This window comes from Terrapene carolina, unplaced genomic scaffold, assembly GCF_002925995.2.
Source record: "Terrapene carolina triunguis isolate 2854851 unplaced genomic scaffold, T_m_triunguis-2.0 Scaffold190, whole genome shotgun sequence".
Classification (NCBI taxonomy): domain Eukaryota; kingdom Metazoa; phylum Chordata; order Testudines; family Emydidae; genus Terrapene; species Terrapene triunguis.
In genome coordinates this window covers 1,056,536-1,075,350 of record NW_020664541.1, presented here as the reverse complement: position 1 = coordinate 1,075,350, position 18,815 = coordinate 1,056,536, and the positions used below count along the sequence as shown (strand labels likewise).

The window sequence follows — 18,815 nt, the reverse complement described above, 5'->3', positions numbered from 1 at the left end:
TGTAAAACAGATTTCTGAGGCATGTACAATAGTGTGTTAATGTAAATGTGCAGATGAACTGGATAATGTGGTTCTTGGTCATCCACTAGAGCATCAGGTGCTTTGCTAGCCACCGTGTTACTGTTAACAATCTAGAGTTGAACGTTAATCTTAGAGGTTCAGGAGTGTGTCTGGGTCAGATGTTGTAATGACTTATTTTAATGCTGTGATCCACCAAAGAGAAGCAGTGATGCATGCATTCAGCAGAGTAGCGGGCAGAGAGAATTGGCCAATTATATTCTGAAACAGAGATGCAAAATCAGGCAGTGACTCACTGAATTATTTCACTGGTCAGACTGCAGGATCTACTTGAGTCAAAAGTTTAGTTTATTTATTTGTGTTTTTCTAGAGCAGGGGTTCTCGCAACAAATTTTTTAGTGGCCTCAGAGTGTGGCCACTAACTCTTGCTGGTGGCCGCACTGACACTTTTTCCTAAAATTATTTATTTTTCCTAAAGTTAATAAAGTAATATGCACATATATACGTCCAAATCATTGTAATTTATTTATGTAAGGTTTTGGGGTTTTTTTGCAGACTCAATAATAAAAATCATGCACAGTTATCTCTACTGGACCTAACAGGATAGAAACACAAATAAGGTGCTTTGCACGTTCTTGTCTTTTTTTTATTGTTTCTTTTGCTTTTTTAGTAAAAGTTGTCTGTATAACAATTCTGAAGTAAATTTAAAAATGCTTTGACATAATAGAAGTCCAAATAATAATGAAAAACATATCTGGGTGGCTTGGGTCTGGGGAGGGGATGCACGGCTGTGGCTGGCCCGGGGCTCCTCCGGGCAGGTGGTGGGGCTCAGGGCTTCAGCCGGCCTGGAGCTCCTCCAGGCAGGTCGGGGGGGGGGGCAAGTCTTGGGGCTTCTCCAGGTGAGGGGCTTGTGGCTCCCAGCGCAGGGGGTCTCGGGGCTTCAGCTGCCGGGGGGGAGTGCGGGCAGAAGGGGTGGAGTTGGGGCTAGCCTCCCCAAACGGGGGCTCCACCCGCCGCCCATGTGCCCGCCGCTCACCTCCTCACCCCCCGCTCACCTCCTGTGTCCCTCCTCACTCCCCTGCCACAGACACCTCCCTGCCCTCTGCGAGAACTCCCACTTGCTAGTGGCTCACCACTCACCTCCTCACTCCACCGCTCGCAGCCAGACCCCCCTACCCGCCTCGTCACCCAGCTGCTGGCTTGCCACTCACCTCCTTACTCCTCTGCCAGGGCCCACAGCCCCCCGCCACTCGCCTCGCCACTTGCCGCCTCATCACCCCCAGCTCGCCTCTCGCCTTCTCACCCCACCCCCGCTCGCCTCCTCACTCCCCCGCTCGCAGCCAGACCCTCACATGCCCGCCTCACCCTGCTGCTGGCTAACCGCTCGCCTCCTTATCCCTCCACCAGGGCCCCCCTGCCACTCACCTCTTGCCTCCTCACTCCCCCACGCACCTCGCCGCTCGCTTCCTCACCCCCACACCTGCTGCTCACCTCACCGCTTGCCTCTTCACACACACCTCCTCCCCCGCTCGCAGCCACACACACACCCCGCCTGCCTTCTCACCCTGCTGCTGGCCGCTCGCCTCCTCACTCCCCTGCCAGGCCCCCCCGCCCAATGCTCACCTCGCTGCTCGCCTTCTCACCCCCTCCTCGCCTCCTCACCTTGCTCCTTAAATGTTGTGTGCCCCACCTGTGTCTCCAGAGAGACGGAACATGCAGGAGCAACAGGGACGAAGGGGAGGGGCTGATGCTTCCCCCCGCCCCCCAGGAAACTGACATGGCCGCAGGGAAACCCCCTGGTGGCCACATTTGAGAAAGGGTGTTCTAGAGACAGCCTGAATTTTCAAATGTGACTCTCTTTAACAAAATATGTAGTTTAACCTATTCAAGGGCCTGGTCACCTTCTGTCATCCACTGCAGCCATGCAGCTTTGCTTTCTCTCAAGGGTAACTAACTTTTTTGATAGGCAAGTAAAAAATAATTTGATATTTTTATTAGCACAATGGTGGATTGAAGGAGTCGTTTTTGTACCTGGGCTAGTAAATTTTCTAGAGAATTTTGCAAGGCTGAACATTGCATCTCAGACTTTCATCTCAACCAAGCAGCTCATGGGATTGTTAGGGGCCTACGTTGCAATGTGTCCCAGCTGTAATCATTTAAATGAATGAGATTTCCAAATGATTGTGAGGATGAGGCTTGTACATTCTTCTTTGAAGCACATGCAACAACATCTTTCCTTACCAAAGAGAGAGGCTTCAGTTAAAATTAATCCAAAATAAGACTCTCTCCAATGAGGGAGACTTGGTAGATATAATCTTGGTAGGTCTGAGGACTACACCTATCGTTTCCCTTTGAGTCCAGGGGCATGTCGACACAGCATCTGAGAACGAGCCTCCCAGCTTGGGCCCACAGACCTGTGTTGGCAGGGCTCACACTAGCACGCTAAAAGTAGCTATGTAGATACTGTAGCTTAGGCTCTGAAATCTAGGATGAGGGATGGGGCTTCAGAAACTGAGCTCCAGCCTCAGCAGCAACATCAAGGCACTGTCACACAGCTGTCTTTAGTAGGCTAGCATGAGCCTTGCTAGCATGTCTGTGGACCCTGGCTCACTCCCAGATTCAGTGTAGATACCTACATGACTGCTCTGATCCTGGGACAGCTGAGTGCTAATTATCTTCTAAGGCTGCTCTCAGTGCCTTTGCAGTGACTGGCTAGGAAGTGAGTGAGGAGGACTGGGGTCACTGTCATTTTAGCAGTGCTACGGCTCTGCCTCCATCCTGGGAATAGGAAATCCAAAGTTAAGAGAGAGGTTAAACCCATATTCGGACTCCTAAAACCTCCCTGCTGAATCAGACTGTATTGTCACTGCAGATGACTTCCTCTGCGTGTACCAAACTCTGGATTGCATTTCACAAGTTGCACATGTGAATATTCTGATGAAATCACTAAAATGATGGTGACTATGCACTGAGTGCTAATGAATCCATATGAACTGTAAATCATTTATCACGTTCCTACATCAGGTTTTTCCCCAACAATGCAGGAAGCAATCTCACAAGACAAGTGAAAAGAATGACAGTTTTTCTTGGGATGATGTGTGTGTCTCAGCAGGGCCACTCTTCTTCCCTCTTCTTTCCACAAAGCCTCAAATCCAGCCACCTTCCCCCTCCAAGAGGGTTGGACACAGCTCACTCTGGAGCCTGTCAGTGCCTCTCAATACATCCTCCCGAGAACAAGATACACCGCTACATCGATATAACACGACCCGATATAACATGAATTCGGATATAACGCAGTAAAGCCGCGCTCCGGGGGGCGGGGCAGTGCACGCCGGTGAATCAAAGCAAGTTCAATATAACGCGGTTTCACCTATAATGTGGTAAGATTTTTTTGGCTCCCGAGGACAGCGTTCTATCGAGGTAGAGGTGTTCTAGAGAGTGATGCCTCCCTACACTGGCGCTGAGCATTCTGTCTCTGCAGAGTTTACAGTTCCTGACAAGTCAAGGAACATGAAACTCGCATCCTAACCACACTGCACTGCTGCTAGCCCATCAAGCTAGCCACAGAAATAACAATTCGGAGAGGAAAAGCTCATTGGCAAGTAATGGGGTTTAACACTGGATATTCCCAAGTGGCTCTGGTGGGCCAGTGACTAGAAGGCTTCATAGATAAAATGTAAAAAAGGTAAACAGATTCTTACCCATTGTTTTTCAGCACTGAGCTAATTGTTGTCTTTCTTTTTTCTTTTGTCTTCTCTCCAGGAACGAGTGGAATATCTCTTTCTCATAATTTTTACAGTGGAAGCATTTTTAAAAGTAATAGCATATGGACTTCTCTTTCACCCCAACGCTTACCTCCGCAATGGCTGGAATTTACTAGATTTTATAATTGTGGTAGTAGGGTGAGTACTATTGTCTTTGAGTACACTGTACACATGGGAACATAGAGTTCATGTTGGGGTATCAGGAATTCCAACTGGGTACATTACAGAGGAGGAGTGCATAGACTTCTTATGGATGCTTGTTTGACTGACTGTACTGCATATCCTGGCTCTCTCATCTCCACCACCCATCCCCCCAACTCACCCCACCTGCAGGCTCCCTTCCTTTACCAAACATACAGAGAATGTACTGAATTCAGTGTCAAATCCTCCACTGGTACAACTGGTGTTGCTCTGTTGACTTCAGTGGAATAGCGCTGATTTATACCAGCTGAGGAGCTGGCCCACAATGTTTAATCTTGGCATGGGTTTTCTGGTATTGTGTACGTCCAGCTCCTTAGACCCCATTCTGGGACTTTACCCATTTCTAAGGCATGGAAAGTAAACCACTTTTTAACACTTGTGGAGGGAAAAACAGAAAGCAACACAAGATTATTGGGCAACATACAGCTGGGTCTCAAACTCCTGAGTGTAATCCTGACAGAAGACAATCAAATACATTAACTCTTGACAGCTCCATGAATGTGGGGAGAATAGTTCATGGGATGTAATTGTAACTTGTTACCTGTAACAATGGGTGAACCCCAGGGCTCAGGTCCAACAAATATTTCAGAAAATAAAATGTTAAAAGATGTTCCACATTGGTCCATTATTGGGCCTGACCACTGTGAGGGTCAGGCAGAGAGCAACATTATCAGGAATGAGGAGCTTATTTTGATTAAAATGGTCCTACCAATTATTTAAAAAGCCCAAAACAAAAGAAATACAGAGAATGTGTTGTATGACCCACATTTTCTCTAACAGAATGTTTTTCAAAGTTTTCCATATGGTATCAGCGTATCTCTGAGACATGGGAGCCTCTAAAAAGAGTGTGTGAGCTAGGAATTGAGCTTCATCATTCCCTTATAGCCTCCTAAAACATGACCTCTGAGAAGCCAGAGGATTTGTGAAGCCCTAGAGAAAAGCAGCCAGGAAGCAAGCTCTCCCTTTTTGGATACCTCACAGTGAGTTGTGCAATGCTGCTGAAGCTGAGATGAGTTATCATCTTTAGGAAAGGGGACAGCATGGACACTGTTCAACTTCTATGTACTTTTTCTGAGTGGCCATGTTTCTGCTTCCTGACCCTCTTCTCAGAGAAGGTCCTGGGCCTGCACATGCAATTAAATTCCTAATTTCCCTAGGGATTAGAAGTACAAGAGTGGAGGAATTTCTGTGACACTTGTAAGCAAATCTCCAGTAGGTATCCCTACCTCACTACTGAGAGCAGAAAAATCATGGGATGAGGTGAAGGATTTAATGTAGGGGAAATGATACATTAAATTGGGTTGAATTAGTTGAGTTAGAAACTTGGAAAGCAACATGACAAGCTGTTTGAATGGTAGTTAGATGAAGGAAGTGTAACGTGGGATGAACTAACCCTTAAGGCAATGAGGCTGGGTCTTCTTCTCCTGAATGCCTCTTCCCTTCCTATCTCCAGCCTCATCTCCAGAGTGAGTTCCATGCCCCACCGGCATCCAGGCCCTCCCCTGTCCTTCCCTTTCCAATAGAAATCCTCGTCTCCATTCCCACACTGAGTACCAAAAAAGGGCAGTTTTAGCAGCCAAAGCAGCTTATGCTTGCTGCCCAAATCCATTGATCATCTGGCCACTTGTTTACTTGTATGGAGGAACCGAAAGCTATAAAACTCTTAACCACTCACCTTTGCTGCTGCTGCTGCGCTACTTGATCCCTGCTGCTTCCAGAATGATAGGTGGAAGTGCGGGGAGGAGTTCCCATCAAGGAGGTGGGACAAGCTGGAACCTATTCTTGGTCCCAAAACAGCCCTACCTCCTGCCTAGACTCTTCGCCCTGCTATTTTGGTGCTCTCACCTCCGCACGCCCAAAGGAGTAAAAGAATACCACAGGAAATTAGTCACATCCACCCAGGGATTAACTGGTTTCCCAAGATAAGTCTGATTCTGCAACCTATACTCATGTAGCATTCAGTCACCTGACTAGGGACTGCTGCTCAGTATGAATAAGGGCCTTATGAATCTGATTATTTTCATTTTATGTGGGTCTTTATAGAGACTTTTTAAAAGAGGACAAATATTTTACCCCCTTTCTATTGTCATGTAAAAGAACAGGGTTCCAGAAATGTTAGATCAGCATTATATGTAGTTTAACTTGAGTTTTCCTATTAGGCCTGTTAATCAGCAAGATGATATTCAGGCTGAAATTAATTCCCTTGCCAGTGACAAAAGCAGCAGCTCTTCACTGTGCTATTCTGTCTGCTCTCATGTTCAGCAACACTTACTCTGTAGCTGGAGGAAACAATCTGACAGCAACTGCAACAGGAGAAAGATTACACATATATAAACATGACCAAGACCCCTAGGTCCCAGTTAAAGAGTAACAATTGCGAGCAGCAGATTCCACTTCAAGGCTGGATGGGTTTCTCTGATATTTATCTATTTAGACTGGCTCATACAGGACTATGTCATAGTGTGGTGTGCTGCTTCCTCTCCCAGCAGACCCTACTTATCAGCAAATTCTGAGAGGCAATGCTGTTTGCCCCTGTTCTCCCCTGCTTGCTCCCTACTGTTTGTTTGAAAATTGCAGTGTAAACCCAGGCTGCAGTTACACCATATTTAAACTTGAATTGATTTTGTTGGAGGGGCAGGAAGTTTTCCAAATTTCTCCATTTTCTTTTTTATTCTGCTTTCTGCAAAGACCCCTTATTGACCTACCATTTTCTTCCATCTGAGGGGAACCAGCCAGGGCTTCCTCTGGTGTCCATCAGTGTTGCCGGAAATGGTTCCAGTGGCAGCCTGAAGCAGTGGCTGGAAAACAAGAGGAAGCATTCACCTGACAGTGGCTGTACATGCTGCCTACTGTGTTCCCAACTCAGCCCAGGCTTCCTTAACATTGAGCACAGGCTCATTAATGAGATTTCAGAAGAGAATGAGACACTAACTAAAAAAATGTGATGCTAATCCTAGCCACACTCTGTAGGGCTTCTAGATTGATGGATATGATGCTCAGAAACCCAGTTTAGAGCTAGCGAACCTAAATGTATTATCCTAAACTCTTGACTAATACCAGTTTGCTAAAACTAAAGACCTGGGTAATTTAGAAGGATGCAGCTCAAGGATGCTCCTGTGACTTTGTGGGCTGGAAGTGTTTCTTGCTTTGTATTTGGAGGCCTCTGGGTGTTACTGTTCTCCAAGGAATAAAGAAAAACTTGCCTTCCTGTGATAACTGTTCTCTCGGGGCTGACCGATATGGACATAGTTGTAGTATTGTAACATAGGCCAGAGAAGGTCATAGAGGTTCATGGGATGGCAAAAGAGGAGGTGCTTTCCTGGTAATATTCAGAAAGTGTAACCTAAACCAGTGGTTCTCAAACTTATTTGATTGCCCCCCCCCTTCTTTGTGTCTGTAGTTGTTTATGTCTTCCCCCTCCCCACCCCACCCCCAAGCATATAAACCACCACCCAGCTCTGAAGGCAGAGCGAAGAGCAGCGGCTGCTGGCTGGGTGCCCCACTCTGAAGGCAGCGCCATGCCAGCAGCAGCACAGAAGTAAGGGAGACAATGTAAAAAGTGATATTTGTCAAAATCACTTTTCACAGCAGATTTAGCGCCCCACTGCCACCCTTATTTCTGCGTTGCTGCTGCATCCCGGGGCTGACAGATGGGAATTAGGGGATGGAGCGGAGGCGGAGGTGGGAGGAGAGCCTGAGTCCGGGCTGCCTCTGGTGAGGAATAGAAGGAGGGTGCAGGAGGAGAGCCTGAGCCCAGGTGGCGGGGCTCCGGCTGTCAGCCCCAGAGTGGTAGGGCTCTGGCTGTCCCCTTTTCCCTGCCTCCCAGATGTGCACAGCTCTTCTGCATGAGCTCCAAACACCCAGGACTGACAGCCAGAGCTCTTCCTTCCTCCCCCCTGCAAAAAAAGCCCACAGCTCGCACCTCCCTAGACACATTCCCATGCCTCCATAGTTTGAGAACCACTGACCTAAAGCATTAAATTTTAAAGACTTTTTCATCACAGCTGTCATCTTGCACTCATTCTGCCATTGGAATCTTCTTCTTTAAATGTTGATGGTTCTCACCATAGAAAAAAGAGTAGGGCTGGATGGGAAATGGAAAAATCCTATATACAAACAATAATTCAGGTGCTGCTGTGGCAAAAGGGAACATAACCAAGGACAATGTCTAGATCCTCTGTCCATCTTAACTCCCATTTTTTCCCACCACACCAGTGCATGCAGCTGGAAGGTCTAATAAGGAGAAACTATTCTGATATTGTTCATTATTTTCAGGTAGACAAGGAGATAGGAAATGAGCATTCTAGAAAGCAGCCTACATTAATTCTTTATAGTACCCATTATCTGCTACGCTTTATAGTACCAATTATCTCCCTGTCTTCAAAAGTTGGATCATCTGCTGCCCGAAGAAATCTGTGACTTCACTTTGAATGTGTAGTTCTAGGATGGTCAGATGAATCCATGTCAGGAAAGGAGAAGAGCATTAAAAGCAAGGACTATATCTAGACTTAAGAGAATGCCTTCTGACGAAGGGATGCACTTTAGACTTATAGGCTTGTAACAACTTATCTGTCTTGCAATATGGTTGATCTGCTTTCTGAGCAGCTAAGTCCTTTAAAGATTGATCTAGCTTATCCTCAAATAGCCTATGATCTTTCTGTGGCAGAGCCATTAAATACTGCTTTGAAGAAAAATCTCTTTGCATAGGTATCAATCATAAAGCTCTGTGTTTAAGAACATTGCTAGTTAAGAACAAAGATCACACACTCAAGCTGTCTAATGAAGCATATCCCACAACTGCTAATCATTAGTTAAATTGTTTCCTAGTTCTTTTGATTTTATTTTTCTCCTTTTGGAAAATAAAAGGTGTTCTGATACGAGTGTTGTCCTTGGAATTCATCATGACTTAGAAGGAAATTTCCTTCCCTGACAAAAATGACTTGAAAGTGTTGTGTTACAAGAATATTCTTCTTTCCAGACAGCATGTAATGCATTTCCTAAGAGCAGTATTTTCTGAGGACCCTCAGTTTCGACCAAGAGAAAGGTATCTTAATTTAGAGAACAACCTTACTTAGATTGTGAACTGAAGGTATTTGCAAGGGGTCTGAAATTCTGAACAGATTCAAAAACTTGGGTGTAGAAATGAGCCTTTCCTTAGGTCTGTGGGGAATTTTCTAAAGGGCAGCCTCAAGCACTTCCACCTTTACAAACCCTTCCTGGAGTTAAAAAATAGCCATATTTAAAGGTGAACTGTAAAGCCAAAAACAAAAAATCTTTTGGCCTTTACTTTTTCTTTATGCTGTATAAAGACTCTCTCTCAAAGGTGTTTCTCTGCTCGTTATTTGCATTGGAAATATCAGATCCTCAGTTCCCTCTGTTTGCAAGAGCCCCTTGACAAGATCTTCTCTTAGACTATAAGAATCAGCATCCCATCCACAAAGACAGGGGAATAAAGAGCTGCAGTACAGGTAGCAGCCTTGTCGTGCCACTATTGAGGTCCTCCAAAGATCTGGCTAAGGGCCTTGGCAAAGAGAATACCTTGTGTGTCAGACCTAAAAAAGGAAGCAGAAAAATATTGGGAAAAAAAGAAAATAATAAGGATGTCGTCATATATCATTAAGAAGAAGCAGAAGTCAACAATTTAGTCTTTTATTTGCTTTGTAGTTAATCTTTAAGAAATGAACCAAAACCGGATGCAGTGACCCCTAGGCTGAGATTCAGAAATCATTTATCAATGCTCAAGAACACTACACAACAGTTTAAAATAGGAGGTGGATAATATTGCATCCTGTTGGAAATGGAACGGGAAGTTAGGTTGCAGAATGTGCTTATCTGAGATGAAATAGGGTTGATTCTCATACTCTTTGGAGAGGTGCTAGGGGATCTTCAATAACTGCAAGGGGGTAGAACCTTGCTTTTACATCTCATTGAAAATGCCTCCATCAGCACAGTGCTCTCTCACATCTTGCTGTGGCATTGTTTCAGCTGGTTCACCTACTGAAAGGGAATGTCAGGAACTACTGAATCAACCACCCCATGTCCTGCAGTATCTACTGTAGGTTTTTTCAAGAGGTTTTCTTGGTCCTGTTCATTAATTTGCAACATCCTCCCCTCTACTCTCCTGCCTCCTCTCGCACTCACTACATGGTTGCTAATTTTTCAGCAATACTTTAAGTTATGACTTGGAATTGAGTCAACTAGCTCCCCCGCCATAGCTGCCAAGTTCTGTGTAGCTCCAGCTGGGACATTTGCAACTAAGGTGTATATAACCAGCAACTTCAGCTTAAGAAAATTAGTGCTGGTGAAAGGTACAGTACTGGCCTGAGTGCTGTAATGAATGTACTCTTCTTTTTAGCTACGGGGCAAGCTTCCCACACATATGGCCCTGCCAGCATACCTCAACCCTGAACTGCGGGGATTTTCTCTAGAGGCAACAGGGCTATTTTATTCTCCCTGGCCCATGCAGTTTTCAGCCTCTCTGTTGAATCTGCCAGTTTAGTTCAAAGCATGATGATGAGTTTGTGGCATCGTAGCTGGAACTGGCACCCACCAAACTTACCTGAGATAGCAGCACCATTGGATGGGAACAACTTCTTTAATCTCTACTGAGTTGAACTGGATTCAGAGTGGTGCCCTCAAGGTGAAAGGCTTTGTGGCTCCTTAGTAATGCCCTCAGAAATTCACTCTCCTAATAAATGCTAATGTTGCACCTCGAGAATGAAGTTTACTTTGTTGAAAGATAAGTGTATTAAATCAAGTTCTGACCTTTCACAGGCTGGGTCTTCCACTTTCTGCACACATAAACAACATCTCCCACACACTGCTCTGCTTTCTTCAAACACACTCTATAATTAAGTGCCCCACCCTGTTTTTAAAGGGACAGCTCCTATTAACCCAAGTAAACCACTAAAAATATCATCATAAAACAAGTATGAGAATCCAAATTCGCCTCTAAATAAAATGTTTTGTAATATGACATGACATCATGTCAACAGTTGCATTTTTCCAGAGTCTTCACACTAACTTACACCTACACTTTTACCACCCTTAAGCCATCATTAGGGTTTAAACCCAAGATTTTCAGATCACAGACCTCTTCCACTTCATCTACACTTGTAACTGGTAGGGAAATATGCTGTTATCTTCTATTAGGACCAGCCCATAGAGTGAGCCATGATGCATACTTTGCCACGCGGTACACAACTATTGTTGAAATAGCCCTGGAATATTTGATTTTAGGATTCATGGCTTCTATTCCTAGCTCTGGAAATAGAATGTGAATAGAAACAGCATTGCCAAATGTAATGAATGCTGCTGTTTGGTCCTCACAAAGGTTTGAAACTGGAATCTCTGGATCTAAAAGCCTATCTTTATCTGCCTCATAAACTTCTGCATGTGATCTAACCTTAGGGGGGTCAAAGGGCCACACTTTGTTAACATGGATTACACACGCACATAATATGACATGGTTCTTCTCAAAGGCAATAAATGAGACCTGAGTTCTATTGCCAGTTTCACCTGCAGTGACCTTGTGGAACCTGAGTTAGATGTAAAATAGATCGGGGGACTGAACTCCCTATGAATGGGGGACCAGATGGATAGGAGAGGGAGCAAGGGAAGTTACTGAGACTCGAGGGGGCAGCTGGCTCCAGGCTAGGAAGGTATGTCCCAGTAGTTCCCATTGCCGTTCCTGGGGTTGGTGCCTGGTGCCGTGTATTCGCCTCACCTCCTTGGCAGCTGGCAACCTGTGCGCCATTGCCTCCCACCCAGGTGCTGATGCCCTGTCCAATCTCCCACCTCACGCTAATGGCTGGTGCACACTCTCCTGCCCTTCCCTGGGGCTGGCTGTCTCTGCTGGGACCTGTAGTGGCTGGAAGGTGGGACCTGGCTGGGCTGGGGAGTCTTACCTGCTCCTCATCAGTCAGCCTGATCTTGTGGCCTTGGCAGCTGCTACAGCCTCTCCTCCAGATCCTGCTCTCATATCTTCCTCCATGTGAATGCAGCAGAGTCCACTCCCAGATATTGGTGGGTAGGCAGAAACATAGACCTCCACACACTATTTCCATTGCAGAGATGCTAGCTCCCTCCCCCGCCCCCAGTTCCATTGGCCCTGAAATGGTTGAATAATTGCCCTTCTACAGTAGAGTGTCAGTTAATAAAGGTTGCAAATGGCACAGAAATATTAATAGCAGTCAGAGGAACGACTGAAATTAGAACTTACCGGTATGTCTCCTGCCTTACATCTCAGTTCCCATTCTTCTAGACTACAGGATATTGTATAGGGGAAGAGTCTCTTTCTCCCCCACTACATATGACTATCAAGTCAGATATGTGATACATCTGGTGGGTTTATGCAATATGAGGTAGTTTCAATTATATTATGATGTTAGTTAATTTTCTGTTTAGCCTGAGCCTTGCTGTCTGCCTACAGCTTGTTTCCTCTTTCCTTTTTGCAGGCTTTTTAGTGCAATTTTAGAACAAGCAACCAAAGCAGATGGGGTGAATTCAATAGGAGGGAAAGGTGCTGGATTTGATGTTAAAGCACTGCGGGCTTTCCGAGTGTTACGCCCCTTACGGCTGGTATCTGGAGTTCCTAGTAAGTAACAATCATTTTCCCTTTTGTTTTTGTTTTTTGGGGGCGGCGGGGGGGCAGGGATGTGTGTGGAGGAGGGATGGACGTGGGCTAAACACAGGGGCAGGAATTATTTTTCTGTGGAAAGATGTAATGTGATGCAGATGTTTTGGGGACTGGGAAGAAAGATACTGTTTGTTTACATGGTCAATATGACATTAAATTAAAAGATGGAAGAATCAAACCTGAGAGGGTAGGTGGGCAGGAGGGGGGTATGTGTATGAGAGAGATTTATTACACAGTTACATAAAGTCTGCAGTGTATGATCAAACAACCTCTATAAATAGTGGAAATTGCAGATCAATTTCAAACAAAAGTAAATGAAGTTGTAATCTCTATAATGAATCTAATATAAATCAAATGAATCAAACAACTGGGATTCTGGCTTTGACGTCACTGTATTAGTCTTGCAAATGGATGACCTAATGGAATGGTGAATAAACACTCTTGTTCATGGGGAGACTGTTCAATAAAAACTCCATTCTTCCTACCTGTCTACCACCTGCCGCTCTGATCAAGAGTGTTCAGAGTAATTGAGAACAAACTGTCCATAGGACAATAAATAATCATGATTTCAGTTAGAGTCATATTAATTTAAATAATTTTGATGACTCTGAGGAAGCCTCCAGGCAGTTTCTGATCATCCAGTTTCTACTGTCATACCGACAGGGAAGTTTTGACTGACCAAAAGCTGACTTGTCCCATTGTGGAAATGGGATCTGAGCATTGTTTTATGGCAGGGCTATACCTTTTGAATCAAGAGTTCTGTTTGAGAATGAACCAGTGATTGGTCTTTTGGGTAGGGGGTTAGGGTGAAGGACCCCATCCAGTTCCATAGGGGTGATTGATCTAGTTGGCAGAAATGGGGGCGGGGATAATGTAAGGAATGGACTTTTGGGGTTGAGTCATTTTGCACTAGAATGGTTGTGGAGAGAGGGCTTTCTGTACTTTTATTTGGGGAAACTTCTAGGTTGAGGGCTTATTTCAGTATTGCCAACCTCAGTCATTCAAAAATCATGAGTTGGGCCCTCCAAATATTACTAGATTGTCTTAAAAATAATAATGAAATTAAAAAAATAAAAATTGGGTTCTTTTCACTTGACTTGGTTTCTGAGCCCTTAGGTTACAGTTGGGTCATATTTTCAGCCTTTTCTCCTCAACTATGAGGGCTAGAAACTTACTTTTCAAATGAAAGTTGAGATTCTTGGCTTTAGGAGCTAGGGCTTTAAGAAAAACAATAAATATTGCAAGAGTTGGCAACACTGCGGAAGGTCCTTGCTCATGCACCCAGATGTGACTGCTGTGGTGGCCATTGTAGGGTGGGAAGGATGGTTGAATAGCTTTCTGTACACTGAGGAGATGAAGGACCAAAGAGGGAGCCTGCTGCAGGAGAAGGGAGAGATGGTATCTGCCCCCGGGACTGCAGGGGCAGGCCCATCTTTTGTTAATAAAGTTGTATGCAGTGATGTTGTAGCCATGTTGGTCCCAGGATATTAGAGAGACAAGGTGGATGGATCTTTTATTGGACCAATTTAGCTTTTGAGCTCCACAGAGTTCTTCTTAATAAAGTTGGCAATCTAGTAGTCCTGCTAGCTCCTCCACAGCTTTTGAATACCCAGATAGAAGCAGTAGCCAAGAGTGCTTTTTTTAATATATGCTCAGTGAAGAAGGTTCTGACCTCTCCTCTCAGATGTGCACCTCACAACAGTTATCAGTGCCTTAGCCACCTCTGGGTAGGATTACTGCAATGTTTTTTTATATCCAGCTATCCTTGAAGACCTCTCGGAAACTTTAGTTAATACAAAATGTGACTGCTCACTTAGCTTACAACCCTAAACAAGCAGATCAAGAGGGAGATTGGTAAATCGGCTGGCTGGTTGGCAGAGGTGGCGGGGGGCTGACAGAGGATGGGAGCAGTAGGAATGGGAATTGTTGTTTTGACTTGGGAGAGATTGTGTGAGGTCCTTCATCTTGTAAGATTTGCAGTTGTAGTCCATGCTTGGTGTCCAGTCTTGTCAATCTCTGGAGACTCCGGTTTGAACTAGTATGTATGAACCTCTCCAGGCAGTGGTACTTTTTTCTGGAGGTGTTACAGCCTGAGTGAATTTGCCTAATTGTCCCCTGTCACTGTTCAGGGCAATTGCACCTGTATTTCCCCTCTGTGGTTCAGCAAGGGCACCCACTCTTGGTTTTCAGCTTCACAGCTATTGCCTCTCATAGGTGGAGACGTCTCTCTCTCCCTTCTGACCGGGTATTCAAGTTTATCTTAATTCCATAAGGTTTGTTCAGGATGTGACAGGTTGATCATATCTGGTCATATCTCCCACTGTTCTTAATTCTTGGAGGAGTTGTGGTCACCCTCCCCCATGGAATTCATACAGTCCCTGGCCCATGATGATACATAAACTTAATACAGTAAGATCTCCCAAAAATATTGCAGGAAATTGTCACACCTGTCACACCTTCCTATTCACATAAATCTATCCCCTATTTGTGGCCCATCCAATGTAGAATCATAGAAATGTAGGGCTGGAAGAGACATTGTGAGGTCATGTAGTGCAACTCTGTGCTGAGGCAGGATCAGGTAAATTTAGATAATTCCTGACAAGTGTTTGTCCAATCTGCTCTTAAAAATCAACAATGACAGGGATTCCGCAACTCCCATGGCAATCTATTCCAGTACTTAACTATCATTAGAAAAATTTTCCTAATATCTAGCTTAAATCTCCCATGCTGTAGATTAAGCTGCTTAATTCTTTTCCAGCCTTCAGTGGACATGGAGAACAATTGATTGCTATCAGGTCCCCACTCAGTCTTCTCAGTCTTCTTTTCTCAAGACTAAACACGCCTAGTTTTTTTAACCTTTCCTCATAGGTCAAGTTTTCTAATCCTTTTATAAATTTTGTAGCTCTCCTCTGGACTCTATCCAATTTGTCCATATCTTTCTTAAAGTGTGACTCCCAGAACAATCCTCCATGTAAGGCCTCACTAGTGCTGAGTAGAGCAGGACGGTAACCTTCCATATTTTACATACAATACTCCTGTAAATATGCCCAAGAATGATATTAGCCTTTTTCACAATTCCATCACATTGTTGGCTTATATTAAAGTTATCCACTATAACCCCCAGATCCTTTTCTGCAGTACTGCTGCCGAGCCAGTTATTCCCATTTTGTGTGTTTGATTTTGCCATCCTAAATATAGTACTTTGCATTTGTCTTTACTGAGTTTCATCTGGTTGATTACAGACCAATTCTCCAATTTGTCAAGGTGGTTTTAAATTCTAATCCTGTCCTCCAAAGTGCTGGCAACCCCTCCAGTTTGGTGTCATCCAGAAATTTTAAAAGCATACTCTCTGCTCCATTATCCAAGTCATTAATGAAAATAATTAATAGTACTGAACCCAGGACAGACCTCTGCGGGACCCCACTAGATACATCCCCCAAGTTTGACAGCAAACCATTGAAAACTACTCTTGCAGTACAGTCTTTCAACCAGTTTTGGACCTACCTTATAATAATTTCATCTAGACCACATTTCCTTAGTCCCACATGACATTTTCATAAAAAACTATGTCAAAAGCCTTACTGAAATCAAGATATTTCATGTCTTCTGCTTCTCCCCTCCAGTAGGCCAGTAATCCTGCCAAAAAAGGAAATTAGGTTGGTCTGGCATGATTTGTTCTTGACAAATCCATGTTGGCTATTACTTATTGCCCTATGATTCTCTAGGGCTTAGAAATTGGTTGTTTAATAATTGTTCCAGTATCTTTTTAGATATCAAAGTTAGGCTGACTGGTCTATAATTGCCCGGGTCCTCTTAGTACCCCCTTTTAAATATAGGTACTTTATTTGCCCTTCTCTAGTCCTCTGGGACCTCAGCCATCTCCCATGAGTTCTTGAAGATAATTGTTAATGGTTCCAAGATTGCTTCAGCTAGTTTCTTAAGTACCCTAGAATGAATTTAGTCAGATCCTGCTGACTTGAATATATCTAACTTATCTAAATATTATTTCCCCTGTTCTTTCCCTAATCTGACTTGTGTTCCTTCCCCTTTGTTGTTAATATTAATTGTGTTAAGCATCTGGTTACAGTAAACTTTTTTAGTTATGACTGAAGCAAAATAGGCATTTAAACACTTTAGCCTTCTTGATGTCACCAGTTCTTAGCTTTCCTTTCCCACTAAGTAGTGGACCTACACTTTCCTTCATCTTCCTCTTGCTCCTAATGTATTTATAAACCCTCTTTTTGTTGCCTTTCATGTCCCTTGTCAGTTGTAACTCATTTTGTGCCTTAGCCTTTCTGATTTTGTCCCTATCTATTTGCATTATTCTTTTGTACTCATCCTTAGTAATTAGTCTGTTTCCACGTTTTGTAGCACTCCTTTTTGATTTTTAGGTCATTAAAGAGCTCTGGTTGTGGCCATATTGGCCTCTTACTTTTCTACCTATCTTTTCCTTGCATCAGGACAGTTTGCTGTTATTGTGCCTTAAATATAGTCTGTCTTTGCCAGGTCTCCTGAACAACTTTTTCCCTTAGGTTTTCTTCCTGTGGGACCCTACCTATCAGTTCTCTGAGTCTGTTAAAGTTTGCTTTTGGGAAGTCCATTGTCCTTATTCTGCAGCTCTCTCGCCTTCCTTTCCTTAGAATAATGAAATCTGTCATTTCATGATCATTTTCACCCAAATTGTCTCCTACCTGCAGATTTGCAACCACTTCCTCCCTATTAGTCAGAATCAAGTCTGAAATGACTGCCCCTCCCCTGTTACTTTCTCTACCTTCTGAAACAAGAAATTGCCCTCTACATATTCCAGGAACTTACTGGCAATTTTGTGTTTTGTCATCATACTTTTCCAGCAGATGTCCGGTTAAAATCTCCCATTACTACGAGAACTTGTGTTCTGGATATTTCTGTTGTATGTCCTAGAAATGCATCATCCACTTCCTCCTCCTGATTTGGTGGTGTATAGTAATCCCCTGTCAAGACGTAACCCCTATTTATCCCCTTTTATCGTCACCCAGAGATGTACAACTGGTCTACCTTTAACCTCTTTCTAGACGTCAGAACAAATGTATACATTCTTGATGTACAATGCAATACCTCCTCCCTTTTTTCCCTGCCTGTCCTTCCTGAACAAGTTATACCCCTCTATACCAATATTCCAGGCCTGAGTTTTATCTCACCTCCTCCTTCACCTGTCTTATCTGCTTCCTGAGAGATATTCCCACAGTATCCCAGGTAGATCACCAAGCTTCATTGAGAATTATCCACTATTTTAAATACTTCAATTAGCTGTTGTTGTGCATTATGTTCATATTATCAGTAAGATAATCAATGGAGTACCCAAATAGCCATAGGGATTTGTGCGTGGAGGAAGAGGGGCATACCCTACTCAGTGATGTTATACAGTAGGTATTTTATCAGACAATTTAAAGCTGAACTGCAAAAGTTGTTTTTAGTAAAAATACATAAAACTAGGGATGCGGCTTCCTCAGGATCTCATCAGGTCTCCTCTAAATCCTAGTCAGAGGGAGTTACTCAAAAGCAGTACAGGGCTCTCCCTTATACCAACCCCCTCCCCTGCACAACCCACTGCATTTATAGTACCGCAGCCCCTGATTGCCTGGAAACAGAGAATATGAGCTCAGGAATCAAAATCAGAGCCTCCTCACAGTAGCGTGTGTTTCTGCTAGGCTGTCAGTCTAGTCAACTCACCAAATATCTTTTTAATGTAAATTATCTATGGCCACCATTTTCAAACATGAAGGCCTAAAGTTAGGCATGCACATCCATATTTAGGTAACTAATGAAAAGTAGCCTGATTTTCAAAGAAGATGAGCACTCTGCTGCTCCCACTGAAGTCAGTGGGTGCACATCCCCTCTGAAAATCAGGCTACTTTCGATGAGATGCTTACATATGAATATAGGTGTCAAATTTTAGACACTCCCTTATGAAAATTTTGGCCCATGTCACTACCGTAATCTCCCATTACTCCCTATGATGCTCTCCTCTTAGCTATAACACTTTCCAACAACTTCCTACAATTGTCTTCTTACTCTTTCAATGCTCACTCCCCGTATTCCTTGCGAAACTTTTCTCCTGACTCCTTTCTTTGAAATTCCCTTGTGCTATGTCACATGGATATCCTGTCCCTTATCTGCCATATGCTATTACATCCAAACTGTTCAAACCAGTGAGG

General features: G+C 44.0%; 1 protein-coding gene across 2 annotated transcripts in view; it reads left to right on the top strand.

Moving 5' to 3' along the window:
* CACNA1C (calcium voltage-gated channel subunit alpha1 C) overlaps window positions 1-18,815 on the top strand; it is a 594,404-nt gene that overhangs the window by 326,489 nt on the left and 249,100 nt on the right. For both annotated transcript variants that reach the window (XM_024210494.2, XM_024210493.2), the window contains exons 3-4: window positions 3,781-3,920; window positions 12,440-12,579. In XM_024210494.2, the coding sequence (XP_024066262.1) occupies window positions 3,781-3,920; window positions 12,440-12,579 (280 nt within the window). The remainder of the gene's footprint in view (window positions 1-3,780; window positions 3,921-12,439; window positions 12,580-18,815) is intronic.